The sequence below is a fragment of the Centropristis striata genome, chromosome 17 (assembly GCF_030273125.1).
Source record: "Centropristis striata isolate RG_2023a ecotype Rhode Island chromosome 17, C.striata_1.0, whole genome shotgun sequence".
NCBI classification, from domain to species: Eukaryota; Metazoa; Chordata; class Actinopteri; order Perciformes; family Serranidae; genus Centropristis; species Centropristis striata.
This window is the reverse complement of record NC_081533.1, coordinates 23,563,817-23,589,278: the sequence shown is the minus strand read 5'-3', so window position 1 is coordinate 23,589,278 and position 25,462 is coordinate 23,563,817. Positions and strand designations below refer to the sequence as shown.

At 38.7% G+C, this 25,462-nt stretch overlaps 1 protein-coding gene across 1 annotated transcript; it reads right to left on the bottom strand.

Annotated features, from left to right (window-relative positions):
- Positions 1-3,597: 3,597 nt before the first annotated feature.
- syt4 (synaptotagmin IV) lies at positions 3,598-11,406 on the bottom strand. The gene is made up of 5 exons (XM_059354122.1): positions 11,163-11,406; positions 8,540-9,159; positions 8,109-8,432; positions 4,952-5,072; positions 3,598-4,483 (listed from the first exon to the last, which is right to left on the bottom strand). The coding sequence occupies exons 1-5, from the start codon at positions 11,194-11,196 to the stop codon at positions 4,164-4,166; spliced, it is 1,419 nt and encodes a 472-aa protein (XP_059210105.1). The 5' UTR covers positions 11,197-11,406; the 3' UTR covers positions 3,598-4,163.
- Positions 11,407-25,462: the final 14,056 nt, after the last annotated feature.

Sequence of the window (25,462 nt, the reverse complement as noted above, 5' to 3'; positions counted from 1 at the left end):
TTCCCGCTGCAGATTGATCTTTTTTTCAGGTGTGCTTCAGAGGACTATCGTGCATACTTAGCACTTCAAGCTCCAGGTGTGGCTCGCAATCTATTTTATGCCACATTTCAGAGACCAGGAGCCATAAAAGAGGTGCTTTGAATTATTATCAGCAAATTTGACCTGACACTTAATCAAAACGCTGTTCAGTAATGAGGCAAACTGATGATGATTTTAAATTACAATGCACATAACAACACACAGACCTCAAAGTAGAAAACATCACAGCTAATAGCATCAGTGTGATATATCCCACTCATTCTAACATGCACGCAGCTAACTCCAAAACACATATATCTCCATATAATTGGTAGGGGTAAATTTAAATAGGGTTGGCTGCTAAGTTTAATTCGTACATCAGTTTAGTTTGAAACCCAGCTGCAAGCTACGGGCCTCAAAAGTGAAGCCAGTGTGGAGGTGCCTTAAACCTGCATTCTTTATAATGACCAGCAGGGGGCAACTCTACCGATTACAAAAAGAAGTCAGATTATATAGAAATCCATGAGAAAAGGACCCTACTTCTCCCTTTTTAATAAAACATTTTCCTATATAAAACATAAACACACCTTTAGGAAAAGGCATGGACTGAAAGGCTTATATTATATACAGTATAAGGTATAAGGTATTTCCATTATCAGACTGTCCCGGGGTTCTACTAATAATTAAACTTAATTATAACAACTTGGTCACCTTTTAATTTCTGCTTTTCATTTTTTGCACATTGCTAACCAATCTAGCTCATAACTTAGCAACACCTCTCACCCACATGTGGTCACTTTTGTCTCCAAACTACCAAAATTGCGACGACCAAGATGGCAATGGCCAAAATGCCAAACTTGAGGCTTCAAAACGGTACTCCACAAACCAATGATGACGTCACGGGGATTACATTCACTTCTTATATACAGTCTATGTTTGAATTAGCTAGCTAGTAAGTAAGTAATTATCTTTTTCAAAGCGTTATGCACCAAAGGTGCCCAGCCCTCATGGGCGCACAAACAAAAGCAAAGACAACGAGGGCCAAAGAACAATACACCTCAATTCATGTCAGGCAATGTCTAAACACAATCCTGGCCGTGGAAGTAGAATTTAGGAAGGTCTTTAGACACAAAATTATGGATTTATGAATAGCTAGTGCAACCCACTCAGATGTAATATTTCCTTTCTCTTTGAATTCCCCTGCACGAAGTCTCTTAATTCACCTAAAAAACAAAAAACTAAATCCACACTATTTAAACGGTTTTTGGTCATTAAGAGTGATAACTCTTTTTCTGTTTATGCCTTAAACATGAGACTGTAGCAGCATAATAACGGCTGGATGATTAAGACTCAGAGGAATGTTGGTGATCAAAGGCATTAATAAGAACAGAGATGTCTAATTTGGTATTTGGTTTTTGTGCTCTCTTAGATGTTGCCCAATTAGGACAAATAACCGTCTCCCACACACACACACACACACACACACGCAGCCTTCTCTGTATTCCAGGCAGATTCATACTCTGCTGTATGGATTTCTGTACCTGTCTCTCTGAATCTGAATGACTTGACCCCACTGTGACTGATGTTAGGATGTAGACCGGTTACATATTGATGTCCATAGGGGCACCAATGTGTGTTTACAGTACTGAGGATTGTATTGAGGAGATCAGGGGCCTTGGTTCTGCATCACATAAGGTGCTCTTTGATTAGATCCTGAGGGACTAACTGTCACTGCACACACTCCCCTACGCACTTATCATGCTAACATATGCTGTTCACCCACATGCAGCTGCATCAGTATCTTGAGACTGAGCCGGAGTAGCTGTGAAATAACTATGAAATCTGAAGGACGTGAATTTGTATGTCTGGCTGAATGGTTTAGTGAGGCTGACGAGGCAGCTGTCCTTGCCCTGTCTGTCTGCTCTTAAATCAATATGAAAACAAAAAAGCAAAGAAAAATTCACTGCTTCACTGAATGCTCTATTTTACTTTAACTTAATTGACATTTGCTATCGAGAGAAAGCCTCCGTCTAACTCTTTGGGGGGTTTTTATTGATTCAGTCTTTTGTATCACGCTTTTATTATGTTCTGTTGCCTAATTCTTTCTACATAAAAAGAGTACACACTCATAACTGTGGGCAATGTGAATCAGAAGATGGGCAGACAGAGACAGGCATAAAACTATAATTTTGGGTCTGTTTGTTTATAAGTCAATCAATACATCTGAACAATTGGGAAAAAAAGAATAGGGAAAAGTATGTGGGAAATGTGATGACGGGGGGTTTCATTAGAGTTTTGTTTTAGCTTTCAACACGTCTTTTTCACCGACACAGCTGTCAAAATATCCTTGAAAAAAACACTGGTCAGGACAATAAGACATTAGAGCGTCAGCTAAATTGCTTACTTGTGATTGGTTGGCTAGGGGAAGTAAGGAATAGGGAGGTGGAAGTGATGCTGCACATTGCACTGGTACATGTTATTGCTTTAAATGACATCAGAGGTTTAAAATAGAAAGCAGTCTCAAAGATTGTCCCAGGTCAAAGTCACTGAGGAAGGGCAGAGTGACAGAACGACCCGCTTCTACAGATGCAAACACATGATGTAACTCAGAGTAAGACTAGAGACTGGAGGAAAGAGGAAAGAGGGGGAACAGATGCAGGATATGGAGAGAGGTTAGAAAGATACATTGCTTGGTGGTTTAATCTCCGTAAATCAAAGAAAGAAACAAGGGGGGACTAAGCATGCTGAGCCAGCTGTCCTCCTTCACAAAACCACTTAACTGATATTAAATTCATGATGACTTCATCCTGAAGCACTTAGCCACTCAGCACTTATTACATCATCAGACTTGGAAAGGGGCCCGATGATGTCATCCCCAGGGTGCTGGAGGCGACGACACACACACATCCTTACGAAAACCATGTACTGTAGTAGTTTTAATATTAAAAGAGGCTTTTACCTTGGACAGACTGATGTTTTAAATGATTTCCTGTGAAATGGGGCTGTTGGATTATCTTTAACTTATTTCATTAATCCTAAAAGAGCTGAAAGGCTTCTAGTGGTAACAAAAATCCTCTGAACACACACACACACACACACCATAAACCATTAACTCCACATACTTGGGAAATAAATACTTCAAACGCGTATTTTTTTTCTCAGAACTTGCCATATTTTATAGTAAGGTACATACATTTACATTTCAGCTGTCTTTGTGCTCACAGTAAGGGGGACAATACACCTACAGTAAACATTATGCGGTTCACATCTCTCAGAGCTAAAACACACACACATATGCACCCATACACACACACCCATACACACACACACACACACACACACACGCACGCATGCACACACACACACACTCGCTTTAACACAAGCACTCTCATATTGAAACACACTCACACACATAGATGCATCCACAGTTAACTGTCCCCAGTGCACTCAGTCTGTTTTAGTCTTTTCTTTAACCACCTAATTTAGGCTTTCTTGTACTTTATAAGTAATCATATATGAAATACCACTTATACTTACAAAACATGTTCAACAAATCAACCATAAGAGTACAAAACGAGAACATAAATAAAAACAATCTACATCTTTATGAAGAAAACATTGTTGTTATAAAATAAACTTTAATAATCCACATTTTTTACAGCATTGTCAGATGTTGTTCATTCTGGTTTTCCTATGATGGACTAGGTTACTATTTATATAAAGAAGAGCTGAAGAAAGAGAAGAAGAAGGAGCAGAGGAAGAAAAGAAGAAGAGTAATAGCGACATTTAAGACATTCTGCACTGCACACGGTTACAGTGTTGTTGCCATGGAGATGATGTTGCATGTTACCAGGTGATTTTCGGTGACAGTCTTTGGGATCATTTAAAGCTATGGGGTTCTCTTTGTCATGCCCCGCCCTCCCCGCTGAACCCCAATAACTTCAAAGATAAGTGAGTGAATGATTGAGTGAATGACGACATCACTTCAAATGACCCTCCCCATAACATCAAAGTTCCCTCCCCCTTGTTTCCCACCCGCCCTCACTGAAAGTCCAATGGGTATTGGTGAGCAGGATGTTAAATCCCGCCCATCCTCATTCCAATCTTCTTGTGATTTTGACAGAATCCACCAACACTCCGGCGCTCTAATCCTCTGACAAGGCGTGCCACTTGGCAATCTGGCGACGCGGGTGGTCGCAGATCTCTCTCCAGTGCTCGCCGGGCGTGCCTGCCACCGACGTGCCCAGCACCAGGCGTCCGAGGACGGTGTTGGGGCAGCGTGAGTTGCCTGTGTCAGAGTCCAGCAGCAGCAGCTCCACGCTGGTGTCCCTCAGACCCTCATCAGAGGGCAGATCAAAGACAAAGAGCTCGTTGAAGACAGGGTTGGGAGAGCACTTCTTCACGTGGGTTTTCTTCTTGCACACACGCTTCTTCCCTTGGTACATGTTAACCTTGACATACGGATCTAGAGAAGAAGAATGACAGCAGCAAAAAAAAAAGGCGTGGTGAATATCCCTGCAGCGGTTGCAGAGAGGCATATTATTCCTAAGACAGATCAATACAGCAATCGATGGAGCGGAAATGATGGATGTTAGTGATGAGGACAAAAGAGGCTGGCTGTGTAAACACTCTGTGTGTGTGTGTGTGTGTGTGTTTGTGTGTATGTGTGTGTGTGTGTGTGTGTGTGTGTGTTCTTGTCACTGAAGTGCTCTCTATCACATCCTGATCAGATTACTTCAGTGCGGTGGTAGTGTCATTATGGCAACTATCACAGCATCCAAAGTAGTCTTGGCTGCTCGGACGGAAGAGGAAATGATTCAATATCATCTGTTTATTGTTATGTGAAGGAAGTTCATGCACACATGCAATTTGAGTTTTTCAGTGTTAATATTGATCCTGTGAATTCCATTTTGAAAAGTTCTGCTTTATTTACCTGTAGGTCCATTGTTTTCAGTCTTGGGCAGGTGGCGAGCTTTGAGGACAACCACAGTCAGAGTGTTGGTGGTGGACTGGTAACAGAGGGAGAGCAGGAGCTCGCCTCGGGCTGAGGACTTCTGTGGAGAGACGGGAGAATGGTGAATGACAGGTGGTGGGAGACAGAGGACGGGTGAAAACATCAAACAAAAAGGTGATGCAAAAAGAGATGGCAGGTGTGAAGAAGAGACTTTCAGACAGACTGACACCCAACAAACAAAACAACTTTTAGTGGTGTTAATCTTCCACTCATTCTTGCTGTATTTACATCTTTGCTTCACGATTTAACAAGTTTTCCCGAAAGAATCCATACACATGTACTCAGTAACACCTAATAACATCTGACTATTGGAAAATCTATGTATTGATAAATTACTTTGCAATTAATTTTCTGCCATCAACAATGTTGTGGTGAAATGCAGCTGCTTGGACTGCAAATGGTGTCATCGCTGGTGATTAAATGGCTGTCAGCTAAATAATCATCACCTGCTTATGTGCTGCGTTCTCATATCTTAACTAGCCCAAACGTGTAACTGAGAAGCTCCCTTTTCAGTGCAACACTTGTGATACACTTCCATGTCTGTGTCCACACCCGAGGGAGTTGGCGCCTCGGATGCTGCGATCACACCTAACAAGATGTCACGCCTCAGCTCATGGTTGCTATGGCAAAGAGAGGTAGCATGCAGACAAAGACAACTTCTAATCCCTGACCTGATGTTAAGGGTCTCTGAAAATACAAATGTGAGTGTGATATAGATGTGTTTTTATATCATTCTCCTGGGGATATAAACGAAAAAATGAATAAATAAAATATTTCTATTGTATTGTATTGTTTTTATTATCCTCAAGGGTGAAAACAGGGCGATGGCTATGCTGATTGCGACATTCTGTATCGATTCCCTGGACGCTCACACACACACACACACACACACACACACACACAAAGCAGTGAGACTGATCTATGCCACGCAGACAAAGAGAGCCACCACCCTGTTAGCAATGAGCTGCTTATAATCAGAGAGAACAATATAGATGGCTCAATTTTTTTTAAACAAGTATTTTTTTTAAACAAGCACATAATCACATGGAGATCTGAAATACTGGGTGTAATATGTGTGAATTATTCAGTTTAATTCTTTGTTCTTTTGCACTCTGTTAAGCCCTTTTGTCAATCCATCAAAAAGTGATGTTTGTGCTTTTATTTGAACATAAAGTGGTTCTCTTTCTTATGCAGAACTAGTACCAATATGTCTTCTTTATACAAAGAAAGCACTTAAAATAAGTACAGCTGATACTCAGACAATAACTACACTTTAATAGGCCAAACCTTTTTCCCTTTCTACCTGCCGACATTAAAATTATACAAAAGCATCCAAAAGTAGAATCCCACTGCAAAGCAATAAAATGGATTCTAAACCCAATCTTCTATTGATTACACTAAAAAGCGTTGAGACACAGCAGACTCCTCCTTGCAGCAGAGGTTTATGAGATTTGTCTCTCCAGGGACCCAAATGAGAAATGGAATTGAAAAAAATATGGTTAGTCTCAGCGTGGAGACAGCCAGCAGAACACAGTTTAAGAAATATAATCCTCTTGATGATAAAAATACAGAAGGAGCTCTGCAGAGGGGGAATAAACCTTTTATATTTCTCAGAATCTGATCCACAATTCCCAGTCCTTCTCTGGAGTACTATATCGTATCACAGATCTTTAAAGATATTACAGATAGCTCACATTCCTCTTGGGAAGGTACACTGCGTGAACACATCCTCTCCCACCTGGTAGGCACAGTGCTTCCATTAAAGCAGAGCTCTGCAGAGTACACTATTAGCCCACAAATCTATAATTACATTGATATCATCTCACATTCCACCTTCAAATGGATAAATGCTTGTGTACGAACCATCTTGTACCAATCTATAGAGCACTGCTGTATACCAGACCACAAATCCATGATAAGGACAAAGATATCATCTTACAATCCATCCCTGAAAATCACAGGTACACTAAATGTAATGCAGCCAATCCTGTAGCCATAATGCAAGTTTAGTCCAATGCATTTTCAGGAAATATACAGTACACATGGGTATTTTCTGTCACTTGTCACTACAGCAGAGTATATCAGCTAAAGCCCATTTGTGGTCCTCACTATTGCCAGGAACAACCAGTCTGGAGGAGAAGTCTATTGACCAGCAGCCCATTGATACATTATGGTGTGGTGTGGATATCACTCCATCTACCCAATGCACTACTGGGAACATTAAAATGCCCAAGTGATTCCCTTTCAAAATGGCCTTCCCTGCATTACATTTTAATTATCTGATGATATGAAGATCTAACATCCAAGCCCTGTTTGCCAAGTGGCTGGTATTGTGAGAGGAAGCATGTCATATCAGATCTACCCCCACTGTTGATGACATAAATTAGATGATAATGATGTGAAGCAAAAACTGATAAGTCATTTACAAAAATACACAGCAGGGCTTTTACACATCCAACCTCATAGCAGTGCATTTGAGAACAAAACCAGAGCTCAGTATCAGCTTTCAAATCCATAATGGTGCAACAGATCTTTCCTTCTTTCCACAGAGGGATACACTTCCTGTCTACCTTTTGCTAACTAGAGATAAATTCAATGAGAAGCACATTTGTAAAATGTATTATTAAGATTGAAATGTAAAACCTTCATTCAAGACGCAGATTAGGCCATTAATGTTAACCTTGAAAGCAGTATGAAAGATTTCACTGTGGAAGTCTCCATGATTTAAATATCATATTTTAATAAGTAAATGGATTTCAAGATGATTATGTACTGATTTATGTAATATTGTAATAGCACTTTAGCACTTTTGTTATTATGAGAGAATTAGTGAGTCATTTTTGGAGGAGTTTTGCAGTGTGAAGTAATGTCACAGTTATTTTGACAGTTTTTGTTTTGTTTTTATTTTACTGCATGCTGTAAAAAAAAAAAAGCTTCTAAGAGACTTAATGTGGAAATCTAATCCCAATAAATGCACTCACAGAAAACTGATACATGATAACAAAAAAAGATGAAGAGACACATGTATAAATCATCAATTCCAAGGGTTAAACATCAAAATAGTCCCAGGTCTTACCTTGACATTCTTCTTGATGATCTCTCTGCTCATCAAGACACGCCCCTCCGATAAGTCGATCCCAGACAAGGGTACAAGGGTCTCGCCTATGACCTCATCACGGGAGAATCTATCAAAGCTCAGGACCATGAAGTGAAGGGCCAACTCCGACACTCGGGCCAGTGGGATCCCGTAGAAGCTGAAAGTCTCGTCGAAGGCGGGGTCCAGGGTCTTCCTCAGGACTCTGGTCTTCACCCTGTGCTTCTTCTCTGGGAGCAGGGTCAGCTTGATGTAAGGGTCAGAGGTCAGCGACTGTTCATCAGTTGGGGTCAGGCCGTGGGCTTCCTGGTATAAAAAGTCAAATTAATCAATTAGTCAGGACTGCATGAAACCATTTTTAAAATTGATGTCAAACATGATTACAAAGACACACTCTTTAACACACACAGTACCTTGATATGGACAATGAATGCTTTCCTCTCTGGTTGGTATTCCAGGGCGAAATGGAGGGTTCCTAGTCCGCCCTCCTTCTCCTCTCCGTGGGGCTTGTCCACAGCCGGGGTGGGCGCCTGGCTGGAGAGGGTGCTGGACGGGGAAGGGAGGTCACGGCGGTCCATCACTCCAGGTTGGGTGAACCCTGCATGAGGAGAAGGCAGCTCCAGGTCTGGGGAGCTGCGCACCTTCTGGTGGTGATGATGAAATGGTTTGGTGGTAAAGTTGCCATTCAGATCCCGTTTCTCCAGATCCAGATGAAGAGCCGGTCTAGAACCGTTTGGACTTGACACCAGTTTACTGGTGCCATTTGGACTCATTGGCGTCGCAGTGTGGCAGTTTCCATTAACATCAGTTTTACTGGTGTCGTTAGTTGTCGTGGAAGCAGGTGCAGCAAACTTCTTCTTGCCGCTGAGGCTCTCTGGGTAGATGTCGACCCCTTTGAGCATGTGCACGAACTTGTAGGGAGGTGTCTTCTGGGATTTGGTGTTTTTACGCTGGCAACAGATCCATGCAAAGGCTGACACAGTGAAGACAAGGCCGAAGACACTCACAACAGCAACACCCACTGGCACTGCCACTGGAGAGGAGGACAGAGAGCGTGGAAGGAGAAAAACAACTTTCATTAAAAATGTCTGACTACACATCACATAAATCACATAATTCTTCACCTCAGCAGATTTTATCGTTACACTGAGACAACTGAATCCATTTTGTGTGTTTGACTGAGGCAAGCTGCAGTCTTGACTCAGATGGAGATGAAAACAACGCAATCTGCTCAACCCTGATGAAGTACCATCCGTACTGTGTTCATGTTCCAAACATGGCTACAGTAAATCAACAGGAAGCAGCCGGTGCAAGTAATGAACTGCTGGGAAAAACCACATACCGTCATTATGTGACGGGTCAATTTCATGACAGCAGGTTTGTAAAAATGGCCGAACTCAGAAGCAGATAATGAAAAGTAACAATATTTTGGCAAATGGAGAAAAAATACTCTAGTTATCTGCTACTATTCCAAGTCAGACAATGAGGAGCTGTAATTGAAACAGGTAAGGGAAGGTTTTTTGACATGTCTTTAAAAAAGAAACATCTGGATCATTCTGGTCAATAGAGAGAACAAACACCAGCTCATCTGCTATAGCAAAACAGTTTTTTCTGTGTAATAGCTATTTATATTCGTCCTACAGCAGAGGAAATGTGGTCAAACCAGTGAGAAAAAATGACCATCCATTTTAATTACTTTTTTTCCCAACAGAAGTGAGCCTAATTAATTTCAATGGTACTTTTGTCACCTATAGTATCACTAAAACGTTACTATGGAGACGTATTACCGCTCAATGCTTCAGTTCTTTGTTTTGTGGTTTTTGAACTGTGACTCAACAGCAATCATGCTGCCTTCTCATGCAGTCAGAGCTAATAGGTCCATTTCAATAGAGGAAACGCGCACCATTTCCTGCAGTTAAGAGGGCGGCCCAGTGGAAAAGCACTCAGGTTAACACCCATACAAAGAGGGAGGGAGAGGGGTGGGGGTAATCTCATGTGTTTTGAATTTTTTTGATCTCGTGAAAATCTTTACCCTAGTTACATTTTTTTTACATCAGATTTATGATCATATATTAACATTTTTGTCATACAACAGCCTTGGGGTTGGGGTTGCCTGGGTGATTCTGATGATGAAAGTGTCATGTTAACACACTACAGATATATCCTGACGTTCAAGACACTACAGTTAAACCGTGATGTTTGAGGACAGGAACACTTCTTTGATGCCATTTCTGATCATATAGAACCGTATATAATTGATATTTCCTACTGTATTATTTTATAGGTTATTGTGCCTGTATATTAATTTCAATTGACTGTACTGTACTATACTATAAGCCAGTTTTTCTGTTATGTTTGTAGGCATCCATCTAAAGTGTATTACTAATCTAAGGGGAATGCCTCTCAATAAGGAGACTCTAATTTCAACTTCAGATCACAGCACTTGTACATACTGTTTTCTCCCTTTTTCCTTTCATTAATATTTCAGCCTAACATCCTAGGTGGAGTGGTTTTCAAGGCAACAACACCAGACAGATGGATGTGGCAGCGGGAGGGCTGTGAGGGAGCTGCTGAACCGAGAGGAAATAAAGACAACAAACAGGTGCTTTCCAGGCTTCACCTGTGCTATAGTAACACCCATTACTAGTGATAAATTAACTTAAAACACCTCCACGCTGTTGGTTAGTTTTCCTGATAATCAGCTGTCGCCCTTAAGCTTGCTGCAAAATGGTGGCTGGTGGTCTACCGAAACACGTTGTTTTATCGAGTAAAGAAGAAGCCATTTACTTTCATTAAAAAAAAAAAAAATAGAGTACAAGCTACTCGAACAAACTCACGTTATTTTTTAAGAACAAGGGGCCAAAATGGAGCGTAATTGCTAATTAGTATCTTAAAAATATTCGACTAATGAGGCTAGCTAATACTTTTGAGGAGTCACGTGAAATGAATGACTACTTTAAAAAAAAAAGGCTATAAAGTTTCCAATTATTATTATTTATATATTTTTTTTTAAACAAATAAAACATTAATTCTCACCGAGCTGAGCTCCTTCCTCCACAATTGGAGCCATGGTCGCTGTCCAAGGTGCTGAAACGGTCCGTCTGCTTTCACACCAAGCTCTCCTGGTGACGGGGCGCGCTGTATCTCCACAATATCTCGGCTTTGATTATGTTAAATTATGTAACGGGCTTTGTACGGCTTCAATAATTGAAAAAGCAGTGTTGTTGTTTTTCCCAGAGAGAAGGATGGAGGGATGCTCTGTCCTCACCCTGCTGCTGCTGTTACTCTGTGATGCGTGAGTGTGTCTCAGAGGCGGCAACACCCCGTTTCTTCTCTCTCTCTCTCTCTCTCCCTCTCTCTCTCCCTCTCTCTCTCCTCGTTTCCTCCGTCTCTCCCCCTCCCTACCGGTAACGCTGAGCTCATCAGTGCTGACGCAGTAGTGACGGAGGCTGGCTGTGAAATCAGGACCCCCGAAGTAGCAGGACAACAGACTGCCAATTCCCCTGATTGATTGTGAGGGGATGGACGGCCTTAGTCTGTATCTCTCCCCCCTCTCTCTCTCTCTCTATGGAGCCTATTTATGTGTGTGCACTTCCTTTTTCGATAAGACTAGTGACTGGATGGGTTATACTCTGGTCCTATCATTAATTAAAGTAAGTGGCAATTTGGCTGATAGGTCTGCAGTGATGCTTTCCTCTCATATAGACTAATAGTAATTATAGTAACAGGTTCACTAGGACCTATTAATCAGTCAGTGTATATAATATACTATAGGCCTGACATCTGCACATAGACCCAGAGGTGCTGGGGTCGGCCTACTGACATCATGCAGATTACTGTTGAGTATGATTCATATACTGAAGCTTAGGTTTAGACTCATAATTAAAATAGGCTACAAAAAACATGGATCTCATTGCTTTCCATACAATGTTAATAGAGTATAATGTATGACAATGTGTGTAATTCACTGAACACAACTCAAAGAGCAGGAAAGAAACAGAAAGGGTTTGTGACAGTTCAGCGGAACACATATTTTGTAGCTTTTAAATTGTGTGAGAGTTTACAATAAGAGGTCTTTGTCATTGGTTTATAGTTTTTTCACTCTTGCCCAATGAAGCTGGACTGAGTGGTCTGCTCTTAAAAACTGCATTACTATTACTGTCAATGTGTAATACCATTTTAACCTGTCAAACTTCATTCAGTAAGTGAACATTGTGCAGGTAACATTCTGCTCACAGTCACTCGCACTACTATTAAACAAAAACACAACATGAATAGTTAGATTAAGACAGCATACATTAGTCAGTGTGTTTTGCACTGCTGACATGTTTAACTTTTGATGTAATCCAATACTGACCCCTAGTGGTCATAATGAAGAATGCAGTTCCCCTGAAAATGACAATAAATTAGTGACTATCATGATTTAAAAGAAAACATTGCCACAATTTATATGAATGTTTAATCAGTGTTTATGGTAAATGTAGTCAGCTGAAGAAATAAATTGCTGGGTGTGTGGGATATCGACAGAAAAAGTTGATGTTCGCTGTTTGCTGAGTCGTGCCAGCAGTGCTTACCTGTACCAGGATGCATTGCACCTTAGCTTCTGTCCAACAGATCAGATGCATCTCAAGAGACTTCCTGCTTAAAAAAGAGTTCAACAAAATAAAAATAAAATCAACATTTAGCTGTACAACTGCAACACATTTATATCTGCTCATGTTTGAAACATTCGAATGCTGAAGTGATGAAATGATCAACTTTTAACTGTGTGAAAGTGCTTTGTAAATTATTTTGCCAAGTTATTAATGGATTTGTTTTGGGAAATAATTACGACAACAGCGAGCGAAGGGGATCATCAATAAGACTGACAGTCTAAAATTGCAGACAGTCTTGTCTTGTCATTTCATTAATATTATGGATTTAGCAATAAATACACACAAAAAAGAACAGGAAAATGTGCTGTTTCTTCAATGAGTTTCTCACAAGAAGGGGCATCGATTTGTGACAATAGAAACAGAATTATTAGAAGATGTGAAGCCTGTCTCACTGATTACTATGTTGGCTGGATAATTGCACCGTGGGGCTGTAAATCAATGTAGTCCATTAACTCTCAGAAAACAGTGGAAAACGCTATGCAAACGATTTCCCAAAGCTCAAGGTATCATCTTCAACTAAGAGTCCAACACTCAAAGATAATCAATATGCAAAGATAGAGAACAGAAAAAACATCACTTTTTCAAAGCTGGAACCAGAGAACATTAAGCATCTGACCTTAATAAATAACAAATGATTGGATTGGCAATCAATTGACTAAACAAATAATTGAGCACTAACTTGATGTGTAGAAAGTCTATGACATCATATTATATATTACTAACTTACTTATAGGACAAAACAGTAGGATATAGAGTTTCCTGTACTTTCAGGCCAAGTAGAAACATTGTTTTTGCAACTGTAAGTTGTTGGCTGAATGACTGGACTGAGTGAACAGCTCAAAATTTAAAGGGGTTCAGCTTCACACACCATTATCTGTATAATTCTGAATTGCATGACAGCTCCCAGGCTGAATTTGTAGAATATAAGCACTAACTGATTAGAGATGGAATCTCATTCTATTATATTGAAGTTAACAGTTGATCACCTTTGACATCTTGTCTCCAAATACTGGAGCATCCCTTTAATTATTTTATAAACTGTGTGTGTGTGTTCTCTCTCCATTCTTCCTCCATAACTCACATTTTGGTTTTACTGGGTAAGGCAAATATAGATGATGAAAGATATGCTAGGAGAAAGCATGCACATGTTTATTCTTTGCATATGTCTGCACATGTAACACCAAAGATGACCTCATATTTGCAAAGTATGATTTCACCTATGATAACAGCCTTATTGGAACTATAATGAAATAAAAAAATCCCCAATAAGAAATATACCTTTACTTTGAGGAACAGATCATCTTTCTTATTTCATCACCCTACATTAACATGATGGACTTCGACCACATAAACTCCCTGCTCTCAGACATTTTTCTTGATCTGCATCTGCAATTGCAGCTTTCTGACGCCTCTGATTACTTGCAGTCCTAATCTGTCACAACTAATCCCTGAGCCGACTGGACCGAGCCTTAAAAAACCCTCTGAACTCAACACTAATTGATTTAATCCGATCCAACAGGAGTAATAGCACTGGTTCAGCTGGTGTATTTTATCTTGGTATTAGTGATTCCTGCCCAGTGGCCTGTATCAGCATCACTCATTCAAAGAGATTAAATCCTTTAAAAACTTTTAATAAACAAGTCTTTTTAAATGTTCTCTGTCGTAGTGATATTCATCTTACTCTCATCTGAAATTGGATGTTGAGGCGGATTTGGAATATTTAATCAAAACTTCCTTCATAAACAGGCATGAAGTAAAAACTGATCAAACCCCTGGTTTACCACTAATCTGTCTGACTTGTTAATGGAAAGAATCAAAGCTTGGTCCTTTGATAGAGACTCTGGGAATAATTCCTATTGGACTGCTTTCACACTCACTAACATGGTGAGAAGAGCCAAACTGAAGAACTTTCTGGGTTTAATTTCTGGCTCTTATTCAAACCCTGCAAATTTTAAGAAGGCTGTAAATACTAATAAAACTAACAACCTTTCCCTCATCCTAGAGCCTGCCTCTTTAAGTGGAGTTAAAGATGCCATCGAGCCCAGGAAGTGTGACCATTTGGATCCATTTTCTCTATGTTCACCACCCAAATTATCAGATTACAGAACAAATAAATAATAAAAACCATTATTCAAACATCCTTGCCTGGCAAAGGCCCTGGAATCTCTGGTGTATGATCAATTGAAAGTATTTCTGTCCAGAGCTTTATTTCAGTCTGGTTTCAGAGTGGGGAACAGTACTGTTGCTGTTGTAACTCAGCCTAAATGAAATTGTGTCAGCATTAAATAAAAAAGCACCGTGCACTACTTTTAAATGATCCTCCCAATAAATGTGATACCATAGACCATTGCCTGCTCTTGCAGAGGCTACATAAAGTTGGAATTGACATGAATATTGACTGTATTACCAGTGAGAATTGCTTCGTCAATCAAATGGGCTCAACTTACTTCACTGCCATTAAAATGTTTTAATTAAGAAAGATAATTTAAGAGATAAATTAGGATAGTTGATATCTAAAATATAATACAGTTATGTTAAAAGGTCTTACATTTTGCAATTAGGGTTGTTAAGTAACAGTCATTAAGATGTAAAATAAAATAAAGTTAAAACAGTTGTAATAGGTTGGGAGGTTTAAAATCACATGTTCATAAGGTATAAGTGCTTTTTTTATTATTATTAATTGCTTTATTTCATTCCAGGGATCAGCTGCATTAAATTTAAAAGCAGTTTTTCAAAATTCAGATTGCTTGTGGAACATGAGTCAGTGAAGTAAGTTGACAGTGACAGCATCTTCATGGATGAATCAGTATTTCAGTATTGATAAAAGAATACATCAGATAACACAAATGTCCTTTTTATTGAATTTATTTTGGTTTTACAGTTCTGCTAAATTTGTGACGAATGTGTGTAGTTCAATTACAGTTTTTAAATCATTTATTAACAGGAAAAAAAATCTACAGACAAAACAAAGTCACCTTATCCACCTTAATATTTGATCTGAGTAGAAGTAACAGTGTTTAAATGTGTTTTGCATAGTCATTGATTTCACTGCATACATTGTAATAGATGCTCATCACTACATTTGTAGATGTTTTAATTGAAAGTTGTAACTACATCAACACATTTCACATCATTGTTCTTGTGTAACATCTGATTTTATGTCAAACAATTCAAAGGAACTCATGCTTTCAGTGCACAGACAAATAAGGAACAATAAGAAAGAGAAACTTAATAGATGCAACAGATGCAATATCAGAGATAAAGACACTGATGGAACTTACAACTCATATTTATACTCCTCAAGAGCTTTGATTATTTTCTTCATTTTACCCAGATCAAATTCAGTTTTCGCTATTTTTGTACCTATCTCCTCATCCTTCCCGTTTACATACGTCTTAGTTTTCTCCGTGAAGCTCTTGATGCTCTCAATTACGTCCAGCAGCAGAACGTCATCAGGTGATTCTTCCGAGCCTTCCTTCAGAAATGACAACATTGGCTCAATGAAGCTCGTATATCCACCCATGAGCTCTGAAAGGCTGGCCCTGTCTGCCTATTGAGGGAAAATAAAAATCACTGTATGACTTAAAGTTTGCTGTGTCCACTGTACATAAAGTCTGTCATCCTGTCAGTTTTCTATCACTGAGGCTACTCAAAAGCTGTTTCATTGTGAGCATGTGATTAACATGGACACTGACTGACTGACTCACCTTCACTTTGTCCAGTTTGTGATATGCTTTCTGAATTCTTTCCTTCATGTCTTCCTGCAAAGTTAGTGTGAAAATGAGAATCAACATGCAGCTACATTTGGAGATGTATTAGAATGAGCTCTGATATAACAGCACACAACTTGAGATAAAAGCAAAAAAACTTGGACTTGGAAATAAATAAGGAATTACTTTGTATAACAAAGGGAAGTTAAGAAACAATTTATTCACCACTTTGTTTTGGTCGATGTGTGAAGTTGCGAGGCAGGCGAGACACAGCAGAGTGAAGAGGCCACCAGCCACTCCTCTGCTTCTGGACAAAGCTGCTGCTGCCATCGTTTTTCTAAATAAAATGATAAAACATAAAGGGTCAGTAAAGAACTTAAAACATTTTAAAACTATAATATTAAAAGTCTGCAGTACTAACAATCCTATGGTTAAAGTTTCTGGTCTTACCTGTGATGTAAATGGAAGAAGAGCTGCTGTACCTGATGAATGAAAAATATAATGAAATGACACAAGACAAAATGCTTTAATATACTGGTGAGGCCTCACCCACTGCTGAACCCAAGTGTGCATGTGCATACATGCTGGATGCATTTTTTTTTTACCATGCCTCCCCTTGTTAGTATCTTGGTTTCATTTCAAGTGAAATAGTATTTGCCAGTTTCTCTTTACAGGAAGCGTTGGTTAGTAAACATCCTGTACTTGAAGAAACAAAGCACGACTCCTAGGTGACAAACCAGTTAAAACTGTGATTCACAGCGTTGTGGAGTATACCTGCATGCTAGCTGTCATTTCTGCTGCATTCATATAGTGGCCCGAGTAGTTAAATTACTTTTTTGTGCAGTTAACTACTGAAACTACAAACAATTTTGGGCCATAAAAGGAAGAACCACTGTGAATGTCCATGCAGGGCATTTACCACACACTAACCTTTGTGCAGTACAGGTCTAAAAGGACGTATGTTGAAAGTCAGTACAAAAACAAAAAAATGGAAAATAAAATGACAACAAAGAGATAGACTTACAGAGAAGATGCAATACCATTGTATACATATTAAAAAGCCATTAAAATGTTTTAATTAAGAAAGATAATTTAAGAGCTAAATTAGGATAGTTGATATCTAAAATATAATACAGTTATGTTAAAAGGTCTTACATTTTGCAATTAGGCTCCAATTAGGAGCAGTAAAGTGAGTAAAGAAAAGTGCCCATTTGTTTACAGGTCAGACATAAAACAGAAAATAAAAAAATTGATGATAAAGTAGCGTGCAACATCTTCTGTGAACATTGATTAATAAATATTCAGGAGATATATCCATGAAGATGCTGTCACTGTGTGAGCACTGAGCAACATAAGTTCCTTTGCACCTGCACTACACAAAGGTCAAAGGTCAAGTGTTTGCTGAATGCACTACCTGGACATGCCTTCACAGCAGTTCTTCCTTCAATGGCCCAACATTTTTTCTAGTTTCAGTAGTTAACTGCACAAAAAGGTAATTTTACTACTTGCGCCACTCTACAAATATAAATGCAGCAGAACAACCAGCAAACTGCAAAATGTAGTTAAAATACTAGTTTAATTACATTTAGGTCACTACTCTAAAACACTGTGTATCACAGTTCTAACACAGAGTACAGCATGTTCACTAACCAGTGCTGGTTTATTCCTGTAAAGAGAAACTGGCAAATACTATTTCACTTGAAATGAAACTACAGAGACGGCCTGAATAGCAGAGATATATAAGGAGTGGTGGGTAACAAACAAAAACAACCTGCATGCACGCCCTCACTTGAGTTGTGCAGTGGGTGAGGTCACACCACTAGTTTATTGAAGCATTCTGTGTTGTGTAATTTTCTTATTTTTTTCATTCAACAGGTGTACAACAGCTCTTTTTCCATTAACAGCACAGGTAAGATGTTTTATACCAACATAGTTTAATCACCAGTGTGTTTTTAGAATGATCCATTTCCAGCCTCACTCTAAAACATCTTGCCTCTAGATGAGCATTGTTTCTTGTCATGTGATGTCTAATAGTTCTGGGGCAGGGTTTCACTGACGTCACAAGAAAGTGGAGCTACCAACCAACGAGAAGAGAAATATCTTTCTTCACTCTGTCAAAAGAAGGATTTTCTGCCCCCCTCCCCAACCCTCTTCCATCAGAAAGTATCCTGTTGCTGACTAACAATGCACATCATTTGTGTCTGCCATAGTGTCACAACTCTATTAAAAATTAAATGTATTCCAAACTATTTGTTCTATAAGGCCTCGACCAGTTTCTGCTCCATATGTGTATTTTTTTCCATGTACATGTAGCAGTAGGTCACTAGGAAGCAGCAGAGAGCAGAGACTGTTTGCACACATGGCTGTGACTGGTGACTCTCTGGGGTTTTAGCATTGTTTTAGAATCAGGGTAGCATTTTATTTGTTAGGGTAATGTAGGGGTGCATGCACCCTGAGGTATTTGTATTTTAATGATTTTAATTGTGGGTCTGTCATTTGTTTGTAGGACTGAAACACTGACTGTCATAAAGTACAGAGGTATGCAGAATATCTGCATTTAAACCTCGTACTATACGTCCTACAAACTAACAGTTCTTTGTTTATTCTTAGGAATAGCACTACTGCCGTATATTTTATTTTAGTATTTTTTTAATTTTAGCCATATTGATTTTATTGTTTCTATTTTAGATTTGAGTTTGCATCGTTTTAGGGTTTTAACATTCTGTCTTGTTTCTAGTATTGCGGCTGGTGGGAACCTCCATTCACCGGTGTGGTTGAAATGCTGGGAGTTCACTTTAGATGGTGATATGGTTTGTGGTTGCACATTGAATTAGTGTGGTGTTTTTTATTCGAAGTGTGTTGGGTTTATATTTCTTTTGAATATCTAGTATACTCCCAGTGTCCTAGGCGGTGGGTGGTTGGTTTCCTAGCCGTGATATGACTGTCTGTCCTCTTGTCTTTCCTTGACTGTGTTCTTTAGAGTTTTAGTTATTGTAAAATAAATGGCATGTGTTTGACCCACACTGACTGTTGTGGCCTCCTTAATTGAAGCCCCTGTGTGTCAGATCAATCTGTAAGGTTACATACAGTTGTTGCACAGAGTAATGTAAAATAAATAAGCGACCCCTTAGAGCACACTGGAAGAAGTTGAAATACAGCAAAGTTCCCTGAAGGAGACGTTGAATTTGGTTAACTAAAGATAATTAGAACAAGTACACATTACATATGTGATGAAATGACGAGGCACACCTGCTCTCAATCAGCTCGTCAACCCTCCCTGTCAGCACACCTGCCTCTCATCAAGTCATCAGCCTGCAGAACATCAACCCTGCTTCTTCACTCACTCATCGCCAGATTGTCGTTCAGCCTACTGTGGTACATATGCCTTTGGCCAAATCAGAAGAGTGAATTTATCTTTTACCTCTAGTTCAAATTTTGTGCTCCAGGATCATCAACCCTCTGTGTTTTCACCTGCTTCTTCCGAGCCTTTTCCTGCCAGCCCAGTTCTCCCTCAGTTAACCTTAGGTTCATCATTCATCTCCCCCTCTCCTGCTACTTCCCTGGATTTTGTTAGAGTTTGACTTTTTGCAGAACAGATGAGAGGAGAGTAAAATCCTTTTGACTATTTATTTCAGACAATAATGAAAGAGGGAGCATGTACATGGACCTTCTCTGTTCAGAAATCACAGGCTGCTAAGCAGTTAGCTGTAACCACCTCCCAGAAAAGGATACCTATTCTTACTTTTACAGAGTTTTATAATGTAAATGTAAGACTATCTGATTGGTCAAAAAATGTTGCGGCAGCACCATGGTTTAGACTCGGCCCGCCCATTTAGTTGGGACACAGGCTAGTCCTAGCCTCTTGGTGCTTCAGCTTCTTGTCACCGCCCTGTGGAAGGAAAAAAGCTAACAGCACACTTCTGTATCTTGTCTGGTGTTCGTCAGTATCTATCTCCACCTGGGCCCGTGACCTTGAATTGGAGCACAAAGAGTGCTTCAGTGTTTCATCTGCTTGCCCTCAAATATGTGGTGATGTGCACAGTGTTATCAGTATGTCCTTTCTGTTGATACTTTAATACTTATTCCTTATTAAATGTGTGTCCCATGCCCCGCCAAATACACCGAAGCAGCATTTTACTAAAGGTCATAATGCAGACCATTGCTAATTTTATTAATCACTAACAATTTCCATTCTCCTCAGCAATAATACTCTTTATTTTTCCAAAGACCAACCTGTGTGTTGTCCTTCGTTTGGGTTCAGCACCAAGTCTCTAACACAAGTATTATAGTTGTAGCACCCTGCCCTATGAACTGAGGAATCACCTTAAATATTAGGGCGGGCTCTGGGTTCTTAATTTTGTTTGTGTGATGCCGTATTAACCTTAATAAAATGTAACCAACTATTTTTTCTTCTTTTCAAAGATAAGGTTAGTGCATAAGTTATTTGGTGCCTCCACTTAGTAGGATTTTACATTCTATTTCATTTTAAGTTCTAAGAATAAACACATTGCTTCAACTGTAACATGTCTCTTTTATATTGAAAAGTATTAAACACAGCAAATTATTTCACATGTGGTACATGTTGACAATATCTTTGTTACAGGAAAATACTCTCAAAAGAGAAGGTCAAACTATTAAATAATTATTATAGACACATATAAAACAATGCTACTCAATTAAGTTTATGTCAAAAAGTGCCCATTTGTTTACAGGTCAGACATAAACCAGAAAATAAAAAAATAAAAGTGCGACAGTGTGAGCTTTGAGTCCAGGTGTGCAACATCATGTGTGAACATTTATTAATAAACATTCAGGAGATTTATCCATGCAGATACTGTCACTGTGTGAGCACTGAGCAACATACGTCCTTTTGCACCTGCACTACACAAAGGTCAAAGGTCAAGTGTGTGATGAATGCACTACCTGGGCATGCCTTCACAGCAGGTCTTCCTTTAACTACCTGAGCCACTATGGAAACATGAATGCAGCTCTCCAACACTAAGTATTACATATTTTGTTCTGATTTGTTGTCTGGCAGCTTGCATTCAGTTTCATGTAACTACACCAACTGATAACATTTTCCTGTAAGGTGAAACTGTTACATACTTTTTCTGGGAAATCTAATCTGATCCCGTCCTGCATCTACACAAACACCAAATTTGTTCATGTACAGATATTCTCGTAATCAATTGCATCAAACACACCTACATTCCAACAAAAGTTGTTCAGTGAGTAACGTGACACCAGGAGGATATAAAGCTTTTTGTGTTGTGCCATTGCACCATTGTTTTTTATTCATTTCCTGCACAGTAGCTCTTCCATTTACATCACAGGTAAGATCCCACACATAACATTCACACCCACATTAAAATGGTTTATAATGCAGACTTTTAATATTACTCTTTTAAAATGTTTTAGGTTCTTTACTGACCCTTTATGTTTTATCATTTTATTTAGAACAGCGATGGCAGCAGCAGCTTTGTCCAGAAGCAGAGGAGTGGCTGGTGGCCTCTTCACTCTGCTGTGTCTCGTCTGCCTCGCAACTTCACACATCGACCAAAACAAAGTGGTGAATAAATTGTTTAACTTCCCTTTTTTTATTATTTCATATTATTATTTATATTATTTAATTATCCCACATTTATTTGCATTTCCACAGTGAGTCATCACAAGCAATTTTCCTGTTAAAATGTTTATTTTTCTTTAACAAATCTGCAGATGTGTGCGTTAATATGCGCTATATCAGAGCTGCTCACTGTATATGTCTGCAGATGTAACTGTATGTCGATTGTCTGTGTGTTTGCAGAAAGAGAGCAAGGCAGACATTGAGAAAATGCAACAAGGAATAGACAATTTGAAGGTGAGTCAGTATCTATGTTGCTCACATGCTAGCTGGAGTAAATTAAGTGATAGAAGAATCTGACAAGATGACAGACTTTATGTACAGTGGACAAAGCAAACTCTCATAAAGTGATTTTATTTTCCCTCAACAGGCAGACAGGGCCCGCATGTCAGAGATCGTGAGTGGATATATGAGCTCCTTTGAGATAATGAAGAAATCACTGAAGAAACAATTGGAAAAATCACCTGATGATATTCTGCTACTGGAATATCTGCAGGACATCAAGAGCTTCATGGAGAAAAGCAAGACTTACTTTGAGGGGAACGATGAGAGGTTAGGTACAGAGATAGCGTATTTTGATAAGAAACTGGGAAAATTTAGGAAATTGAACAAAGCTTTTGAGGAATATGCAGCTGAATTGTAACTTCAGAGCCTCCATCTCTGATATTGCATCTATTGTATCTGTTAAGTTTCTCTTTCTTATTGTGCAGCTTCATTTGATCAGTTTTATGCATTGAAATCGCTGACTTGTTTGACATATAATAGGGTAAAAAGAATGATGATTGTGTTTTCTTTTGCTGATTTGTTTTCATTATTTTCCTTGTAATACCTAAAACAGTCATACAAAGAATGATGTTCAATCTGAAGTATTCCTGCATAAATTACTTGGTTATTGTAAACAGAGACAAACTTAACATATGTATACTATAGAATATTGGGAAAATATGCCTTTACTGTTTATAAAATAATCACATTCAACTCTGGCACATGCAAATCAGCAAACACTGCTAAGACAAATTAATTCAATACATAGTGTTATTAAAATTATATTAACTTGGGTTTTTTAGATCGTTTTATCATACGAATCAGATGTTTCCCTGCCAGCTACATGTCCGCTGAGGTTAAGATAGGAGGAAGCACACATGACACTTTTAGGGTCAGAGATGGGTTAGATGGTTTTCCCCTGGCTACAGATTAGAAAACTGTAAAAAACAACATCTGATTAACATCTGAAAAAACATATGATTGAATTATCTAGAATTACGTCAGAAACTGCCCATTGTAAGAAGCACATAAACCAACTGCTCAGGCTCTTTAGATTGAGCCTTTTTCTCTGTAACCTCACTTGTTGTGTTGCACTGTTAAACGTTCCTTCTTGTACAAGCATATTAAATTCAACTTAACTTCGATACTCTGAATCCAATCGTCTTTATTGAAGGGTCACTCTAAAAAAAATATTTTAACATGGGGAGGATTGTTGTCTGAAGCCTTTTTACTTTGCACTCCAAAAATATGAAGCCCAGAGTATTTCTGAAATACAAAAAAATTAATCTGTATAGAAAGACACACACACACACACACACACACACACACACACACCCACACACACACACATTAATTAAAACTATTAAAAATGTAATCCAAACTAATTGTTCTATAAGGCCCTGACCAGTGTCTGTTCCATATTTGTAATTTCCTCTATTCACTGTTGTTACACGGAATAATGTCCGTATTCTCAGTTTTTTAAATACTGTATCGATGTTTTGTTTTTTTTGTTTTTTTTAATATGGTAACAAGGTCTATAAAGACATAATATGCTTATTTATGCTTAATAATTTTGGGGTAAGTTATGTCGAAAGGCCTTGTAAGCCACCTTTTAGTGCACACTGGGAGAAGTTAAACTACAGCAAAGCTACAAGAAGGAGACATCTAGTTTGGTTAACTAAAGATAATTAGAAAAAGTTGTTCAAACTACTTTGAACAACTACTACTAAAAACACAACGCGTATGACATACCAAACCATTTATTAATTTATTTCTGTTTAATTTGATAGGGACAGGTATTTATAGACGAACTGAAATCAGCTATCTGATTCAAGTATTAAAGTGTTTACTGCATATGTTAATTTAACATTTAAGGAGATACAGGACTAGATGAGTTCCGAAAAAAGAAGGTAAAAACTAGTAAGAATTGACCATTAAATGAAAAAAGTTATGTGCCACAGAACAATGCCACTTATTGTCCCGAAAAGTACAGACTTGTTCCCAACAAATGTTGGCAATTTCCTGTAAAATGAAACTGGTAAATACTTTTTCTGGGAAATCAAATCTGATCCTGTTCTGCAGATACACAAACACCAAATCATTTGCATCAAACATTCCAACAAAAGTTGTTCAGTGGGTACGGTGACACCACGAGGATATAAAGCTTTTTATTTTGTGCCATTGCACCGTTGTTTTTTATTCATTCCCTGCACAGCAGCTCTTCATTTACATAAGATCACACACTTATGCTGGGCTTACACCAGTCCCAGACTAAAAACTGTAAATCCAGGAGTTTTACTGGAGTCACGGTGTGCTCCGTCATCTCGATCGTTAAGTGTAAGGAAGTAATGTGCACTGTTTCATATCAGTCTTTCTCTAGTCAGTAAACATGTTTGATATTATCGCAAGGTGCAGTCACGTAACACAATCAACAACCAATAGATGAGCAGGGGAAAGGTCCCCGGTTCCAGTACGGGCAGTAAAACCACTTCCACAGGAAAAAGTAAACTCAGTCCTAAATAAAAAATATAGAGATGTCATATATTTACGGCCACAAGTGGGATTTTGGGGACGCTGTTTCTTAGTAAAGAGAACAGTAAGGAGACCCAGTTAAAATGTATTAATAAATGAAGGCATATACATAAATAAGTAATAAATAATCGATGACTAATGTATGATTAACTAAATTCAATTTGATAGAGCTGATAAATATAACTATTTAATTAAACACATTTTAATTAAATAGGGCATAAATGTATATCATGAATTCATTTCTAAATGTTCCTTTCCTTTATTCTTCCTTTTATCTATTTTTACTGTAAAATAGTCAACTTTTCATGTCAAAAAAACAGAAACTCTTTTTCAGCTTTGTGAGGGGCATTTTGTGGCGTCTTCTCCTCTTTTTGTTGTTGTTGTTTTTTTCAACACAAACCACTGCACACACTAGAGCAGCTGGAGCCAAAAGCTGCTTCTCCTCCATTTTGTAAGTTTTTACTAAGAGCATGATGAGGGAAAAAAATTGCATGGGAGGTAAAAAATGCTAAAAGAATCTAGTTGTCTTGTAACTGAACCCCGGAAGATTGA